Genomic DNA, 8,176 nt, shown 5'->3' with positions numbered 1-8,176 from the left:
AGCGATATGACGCGGTCAGGATCGCTGGTGCATCGCTAGTGAGCTGCCACACAGGCAGATCTCACTAGCGACATTGCTGGGGACGGGGATCGCTACTTACCTGTCAGACGAGGCGATCCTGCGTCCTCCCGCCCGGCTCCACGCGTCGCTCGTCGTCACAGCAGGAAGCGCCGCAGGAAGAAATGATCCAGCAGCTTCTCGCGCGATCAGCGATAACCAGCGGGGGAGCCGGTCGGAGGTAAGTATCACATGCAGCGATAGCGCTAGCAATATCGCTGCAACGTCACAAAATCGGTGACTTTACAGCGATATTGCTAGCGATATCGCAGTGTGTAACGGGGGCTTAAGACGAACAGCTATACTGATATGTCAAAAGGTCTACCTCCTGTAGGTCATGGCATAGGGATAATTACACAACAGAGCTCACCCGCTGCTGAAGAAAGCGGACCACCTAATACTGTAACCACCTCCAGAATCAATGATAGGCAGGTTCAAAACTATCCCTTTTATTGACTGCCTTATTGCAAAGAAAGGATTTTTATTCCAGACGTAAATGTCCCATGCATATCTTTACATTTTGTGTGCAATATCCTACTCACTCAAATATTCCCTCTATATTTATGCACTATTTTAATATAATTGAATTGTGAGATTAAGTTCTGCATAGCATTTTATGTAACTAGCAAGATATGATTCATGGTACAAAGTACATTAAACTAGCACTGCAGGATTGTCATTATTAAAGAGACTTCACTTCAAGGCTCGTCCATGGGATGTTCTCAGTGACAATCCTAAACCTAGCCACGTCAATCGAAGCCGATAAAGGTCCCAAGACAGGCAGATCAATAGCTGCTGATCAATAACTGTTACATTTTAGACTTTAATCAACGTCTGATACAGATTTAAATGCTGCCGCTCAACATACCTGCACTAGCTCTGTATACTGTACTGTATTTATATCCTTTAAGTGTTGTTCTAGGAAATGTGACAACACCAAAGCCCTTGAACTAAGGTCTATAAGAAAATGGAAACCTAGATCTATAACATTTTCCCCCCTCCCTTCACCAGAAGAAAAAAAATGAGACACGTGAATATTGGTGAAAGGTGCATCTTTGGACAAGAGAAAAAAAAAAATAAGGAAAGGGGCACTGCCCTAATTTACAGGAACATGGGGGAAAATAACAAAACAAGACCCAAAACGTGCAACTGGTGGCCAATTACAAGGCCACAGCAATAGGACGGTGCAGATTTGCTCTTTGGTCCACAAAAAAAATAGCTGTGTGAAAGGACCAAGGAAAGAAGTAATAAGACTGAACTGGCTCCCACTGTACTCTACAATGCTTCCAGATTCTGCACAGAGGCTTATAGACTTCCAGTTTGGACAGGTAAAATGTTGATAACAAAGAACCAAAGAATAACTCGTGGTAAATTCAACCATGGCATCAAGTAGTGCTGAATGTGTGCCAGTAACGGAACAAGATACAGTTGTTGCAGCTCCACAAAGAACTGACATAAAAGAAAAAAAAAAAAAATCAGTGGTTGGGGACAGAAGAAGTGGAGAGAATGTGTAGAAGTTGCTGACACCAGTACAAAAAACAAGGCACTTTGAAGACAGGTATAGGGAATGGTATCTAAAAAGTAAATTAAAATACTAGTAGCGCTAAAGCTAAAAAGATTATGAAGAGATATCCAGAAACGCAGAAACCTAGCAATGTCAGATCACTCCACGAGGAGCATACAGAGCTGCAGGTCGTATGTGACATTGCATAGATTCCAATCTACAAAACAGAGCAGATTAAAATGGTTAGAAGCCGCAGACGCAGGGAGCCCATGAGTATGGATGTAGCAAAGCTGGCCCAATGGCAGTGGCAAGGGCTGGCACCAACCTGACATATATCCTAGCCAGCCCTTGAATGTGCTCTTAGTAGAGGACATCTAAGAAAACGGGAAGTATGCTTGGGGGGGGGGGGGATGCAATACAATGTAGTAACTCATGGAAAAGCAGATTATTACTTTAAAATCAATGACGGGATCTCTTAAAGTGAATTGGCAAAAGGTGTCCACTAAGAAAAAAATAAAACAGCTTTGATAAAGATGAGATAAACAAGAAAAGTGGCACAAAACAGCTGGCTGTAAACGTTTCTTTTTGTTAATAAATCTAACAGTTTTCTAAAGTCAAGTTACAGAGTTGAATGTTGAAAGTGCGGACTAAAGGTGTGGGTTCTCTCCGGTCTCAGGACGCTGACGCAGGGTTCGCTCTCGGTTTACGTTGGGGTAGGGCTTTATTCTCTGGGTCCAAGACTCCTATTTGGACAGGCTCAGGGGTAGCAGCAGGTCCACTGGTACCATAGGGATGGGTAGATATCCGGTCACTGGGAGGACGTTGTGTCTGTGGATAGCCTTGGTTTCGAGGGTTAGAATGGTACCAGGAACTGTTCCGGTTGCGATTGGCATTATCATATCTTGCATTATTTGCGTTGTAGTTTTGCCGTGGACCCTGAGGTCGATAGCCCTGCCCTTGTCTTTTATTCATTTGATAACCCTAGTAAAATAAAAATGAGAAAATATTAGCTTAGCAGTAAAACAATAATTTACTACAGTAAAACATCTTTCAGTTCATCAGGTCTTTCCACTAGAGACTTTTCCTTCAGTCACCACTTGCTAATATACCGAATGTACATTAGAAAGAAGAGGACTTCAGGATCAGATGGCACATGGGTTGTTCATGAATGAAGACATCTTGCTCTAATGTTCAGGGTGGGAGATAACTCTGATCCCAGCTATTCACCCTCTTAGATGTTGTGGCAGCTAAGTGGGGGCTCCCTCTGTCACACCATAGGTTCAATAACCCCCATCCCCCAATGAAACAATGTTGGGGTGCAGACTGATTTGGCCTCTAGGTCTGCGACGTATGGGAGTCTTTGACTAGGGCTTGCTGCCACTTCTGCCCTGACACAGAAGTATTACAATGTCTTATACAATACTTGCCTCCCTCCAAAAAAAAGGCCAGAATTGCTGCGTTGCCTCAACCTGTACCTAACCCGATAGAAAGATATGCATTTTATGAACTAGAAAATACATCTCATTGCCCCCAAAAACAAGGCCTTAGATGGTTGTGTCAGGAGGTAAATGAAAGTGACTTCTTTTGAAAAAGAAGAAAAGGATAATAACACAAACAAAATCGCTTTACCTATAAAGGCTTAATTCATATTATATAATTGTAACACAAAAGTTAACTTAAACAACAACACATACCTGTCTAGGTGGCTGGTTCTGCCTGGGAACATTGTGACTAGCAGTAAAGTCTCCTGTGGTAGTCGGCTTTTGATTGGTTGAAGTAAGGCTCGGAGCAGAAGACAGGTCTGGGGTGGACGGAGCAGAAGCATCGCTGGGACTAGTTAAGGAGCAACACCGAGAGCGGGTAGAGTAACTGTTCTTTGGGTGGGACACTGGAAGATAAAACAGAAGATGCACGAAAATCACAGCAGGCGAAAACATGTGATTAGTAAATGCATTACAGCAAACACATGTCAGTCATGCTGTGCACACGGTAACTGCAGGCTTGCCAGCATGAAGATAAGAACCTCACGCTGCTTGCTGGAAAGAGCCCGCAGGCAGCAGAGTCTGTGGGGTGCAAAGACTAATGCTTCCATGCCTGCAGAAGAATAAAGAGTGTGGCTTCCATCAGTCACAAGGCAAAGTATCTTATAGCAGCTGCAGAATCAGGTGGCTGCACAGACCTTACACCATAACCTCACATAGGAAAATGACAAGGTCTACAACTGATCTGTTCATGGGACACTATGTAAGTTATTGTATTAGGACTAACCTATATGCCCACCAAGGACCTCCCCAACTCCTCCCCCTTTAATAGCCAAAATGTGGAGTCACTCTGGCCATGAACCATATTTGGCATATTGTGATTATAATATAAGATCCTCCTCTTAGAGTGGGTGAATATAGCATATGTCTGATGATATGACTGACAACGATATGCATAAAAACGACAGAGGCAGCTAAGGGGCCTTATTCCCTCATTGCCATTTTAAAATGGCGATTGGGAATCAGGTAATGGCGCCCCAAAGAGTAAAAAATCTCTGGGGTTTTAGCTACAGGCGTACCTTGTTTCAGCCGGAAGTTCGCGTACAGTGTAGTTCTCACAATGAGCCGAGCTGATCGCGAGAACTGCCGTACACGTGACCGCCAGGGATCGAGTTATCTCTGCTCATCAGCTTTAAGCTCTGCTGTATCTGGATGTCAGTCTGAGTGGTGGCATAATGCCACCGTTCAACAAAAGGCATCCAGATGTGGCAGAGCTGGACTCGTCGTGGGACAGTATGTATATCTTCTCGGCGGACAGGTAAGGATATTGTTGCTTTTTTATTTTATTTCTCTTACAGGAGAATGAGGGCATCGGTGGAATAGGCGATGCAGTAAGTTTGGTTTAATTAAGATCTATTAAAAGGAGTGTCATTATTTCAATTAAAGGACTTTATTCTGGCTGTGTCTTTATTCACCATGTAACTATAGGATTAGTAATGGATAGGTGTCTTATAGATGCCTCTCCATTACTAAGCCGCGAGCTTGATGTCACTAGACAATACAAAGGCGACATCAACCCCACCAATATTACCCCACTTGCCACCGCTACAGGGCAAGTGGGAAGAGCTGGGTAAAGTGCCACAATTGGCACATTTTTGTATGTGCCAATTGTGGAGCTGCTGCGAGCTACTATTTTTAGGCTGGTGAGGGACAAAATCCATGGGCCTCGCCAGCCTGAGAATACCAGGCTGCAGCTGTCTGCTTTTTCCTTGGCTGGTTAACAAAAATATAGGGACCCCACGATATTTGTTTTGGAGGGAATCCCACTATTTTTGCTAACCATCCAAGGTAAGCAGACTGCTGCGACCTGGTATTATCAGGCTGGTAAGGTTCATGGATATTGGATCCTTACCAGCCTGAAATACCAGTCCCAGTAGTCTGCATTTCTCTGGCTGGTTAACAAACATAGGGGGACCACACGCTATTTTTTTTGGAGGGGATCCCACTATTTTTGCTATCCATCCAAGGTAAGCAGACTGCTACGGCCTGGTATTATCAGACTGGTAAGGTTCATGGATATTGGATCCTTACCAGCCTGAAATACCAGTCCCAGTAGTCTGCTGTACTCTTGCTGGTTAACAAATATAGTGGGACGCCACGCCTATTTATTTTTTTAAATTATTATTTATTAAAAAGGAGGGTACCTCTCTCTGTGCCTTCCTCCACTTCCTTTGTCATGTACTTCCGGCTGTGTCACAAGATTCACCATTATGTAAATTAGTACACATGCGTAGTAAGCTGCAATCACGCACTTAATACATGTGACTATGAAGATGCGATTTTACCGCATCGAATGATAGTGAAAGGATAATTTACGCAACAGAGATTGAGTGTCTCCACTACATAAATTGACATGCTGCAGTCTGGAACGATGCACAGCATTTCCGTCTATGCGGCTGAGCCGCGGGCAAACGATACACGCATAGTGGGCATGGGATTTCTTGAAATCCCATTTACTATACTGTAACGGTTGTATGCTGCAGGTTGGACATTGCCGATGTAAGCAGTGTCCAACCCGCAGAATTTACTGACCATGGGCACATACCCCCAATATATCTGCAAACAGGAAATCACTTTTTTTTTTTTTTTATTTCCTTCCCTGAAGCCAACTTTCAATTAGCTTTATTTCAAGTGACAAAAAAACTCATGCAATGAAAAAACGCATCAAAAACGCATGCGGAAAAAATGCATCAAAAACGCAGGTGACCTGCCAGTGACCTCAGTTGCAGATTAGGTGCAGTTTTCACCTGCATCAAATCCTGAGCAAATATTGAGCCATTTCTGATCGTGTGCACATACCCTTAGGGTTAGGCATAGGTTTTTTTCAAAAGTACAAAATTGAAATAAAAAAATGATGACAATATTCAATATGATGACCTAATGTTATCAAATCAAATTCTGTGTAGTACCTGTGGGTTCAAAATCCTCACTATACCCTGGATAAAGTTCTTGAGGGGTGTACTTTCCAAAATGGGGACAGTTGCGGAGGACCTACTGCTGTTTGGGCACCTTAGTTGCCCTGCAAATCCGACATGATGCCTTGCAATCTGTCAGGTCAAATTTGTGTTACAAAATTCAAATATTGCTCCTTCCATTCCAAGCCCTGCCGTTTGTCCAAATAGAACTATTTGATTACATATGGGGTATCGCCACACTTGTAAGAAAGTGGGTAATAAACGGTGGGGACCACTTTTTGGTGTAACGTCTTGCAAAAGTGAGAAACTTGGGGCTAACGCGAGATCTTTGTGAACAAAAAATGAACTTTTTCAATATGACGACCTATGTTATCTAATTCTGTGTTGTACCTGTGGGTTCAAAATACTTATTATACCCCTGGATAAAATACTTGAGGGGTGTAGTTTCCAAAAAGGGGGCAGTTGTGGGGGAAGTTCTGCCGTTTATGCACATTAGGGGCCCTACAAAATGGGACATGGTGGCCGCCATCTTTCAGCCAAATTTGTATTCCAAAATTCAAATATTGCTCTTTCCGGTCCGAGTCCAGCCCTTTGTCCAAACAGAACTTTTTGACTGCATGTAGGGCATCACCACGCTGGTAAGAAAGTAGGTAATAAACTCTGGGGTCCAATTTTTGGTGTTACTTGCTTGCAAAAGTGAAAAAAAAAATGGGACTAAAGTAAGATTTTAGAGCTTTTTTTTTTTTTTTTCCCCTTTTCATTCCACTGGCATTAATTCCTGGGTATCACCTGTCCTGAAGGGTTAACAAACATTCCTGCCAACAGTTTTGAAGTATTTGAGGGGTGCGGTTTTTAAAATGGCATCGCTTTTAGGGAGTTAATATATAGGACCCTCAAGTCCATTTAAATCTGAATAGGTTTCTAAAGAAACAGGTTTTGAAAATGTGTTGAAAAGACTAACAAAATAGGTTTGAAATTGTTTGAAAAATGATGCAGATGTAAAGTAGACACATGGGAAATATTTATTATTTTGCACAGCATGACTAGCTGATTTATGGATATACATATTGAGATTCTGAAAAATGCGGGTTTTCTCAAAATTTTCATCAAAATTGCAATATTTTCACAACTAAACGCAAGTCATATTGAACAAATTTTACCACTAACATGAAGTACAATATGTCACAAAAAATCCCAGAATCACTGGGATCCATGGAAGCGTTCCAGAGTTATTACCACAAAGTGACAGTGGTCAGAATTGTAAAATTTGGCCTGGTCAAAATTAGCTTTGGTCACTAAGGGGTTTAACGGGACTCTGTTAGCACAGAATGACTGTTCAAACCAAGTACAGGCACTCTGTGCTTCAGGGCAGAGCCAATGATTTATGCATGCTTTCCCTCTATCTCCACCTTTCTTTGGCCCTATGAAGCCAGAGATGTCAATCAAAGAAGAGGAGGTGGAGATAGAGGGAAAATAAGAAGGCGTATATAAACGATTGGCCCCACCAAGAAGCACCGAGTGGCAGGACTTGATCAGTCATTCTGCGCTGACCCCTTTAATATGTACATCTGATGGTACGACTGACAAATCCATAACGTTATATTATCCTGTGTAGCCATTTAGCAGAGCTTCTGAATCTCAGGATTGAAGCATTAAACAAGTAAGGCGGTAATTAAGAATATTGTGGATCAGGTTATAGTTGATATACGGATAACTTTTAGACTAGGACAGGATCATAGATGTGCCACTCCGATGTCACAAGTGTCTCTAGAACCATATGCACATACACAAAACTATAAAGACTTCTATTAAATAACATTTCTATGGGTTTCATTTTATCTGCAATTAATGCCGGAGCAATGAGTCTTGTGAACGTTCCCTATAGACAAGAGACAGAATGGGTATTACACTACGGCAGACAGGCCGCTACTGTCAATGTCAATATATTCCTGTAACATCCAGTAATGGGGAATGAGCTCTACATCCAACACACAAACTCCCTGCCTGGAGACGTTCATCACTTTTATTGCAGCAGAACGCTGGATTTTTATCACTCCGGTAATGGAAACAATTAGGAACCTGTAAAGCTGTCATTGTAATGCAAGCAGCAGTAACAAACACTTATCTTATGTGTGCACAGCGGACACTACTGTAAGCAG

The 8,176-nt window shown here is 42.5% G+C and overlaps 1 protein-coding gene across 9 annotated transcripts in view; it reads right to left on the bottom strand.

The window, feature by feature from the left end:
• Nucleotides 1–490: 490 nt before the first annotated feature.
• Nucleotides 491–8,176, bottom strand: part of SPATS2 (spermatogenesis associated serine rich 2) — a 114,343-nt gene continuing 106,657 nt past the window's right edge. For all 9 annotated transcript variants that reach the window (XM_073563424.1, XM_073563427.1, XM_073563426.1 and 6 more), the window contains 2 exons: nt 3,256–3,449; nt 491–2,542 (listed from right to left, as the gene is read on the bottom strand). In XM_073563424.1, the coding sequence (XP_073419525.1) occupies nt 2,234–2,542; nt 3,256–3,449 (503 nt within the window). In that variant the 3' untranslated portion in view covers nt 491–2,233. The remainder of the gene's footprint in view (nt 2,543–3,255; nt 3,450–8,176) is intronic.

The sequence above is a fragment of the Dendrobates tinctorius genome, unplaced genomic scaffold, assembly GCF_039654945.1.
Source record: "Dendrobates tinctorius isolate UK_male_01 unplaced genomic scaffold, ASM3965494v1 ptg000388l, whole genome shotgun sequence".
Classification (NCBI taxonomy): domain Eukaryota; kingdom Metazoa; phylum Chordata; class Amphibia; order Anura; family Dendrobatidae; genus Dendrobates; species Dendrobates tinctorius.
Note: the sequence above shows the minus strand (reverse complement) of the source record. Positions and strands in the feature narration are given on the sequence as shown.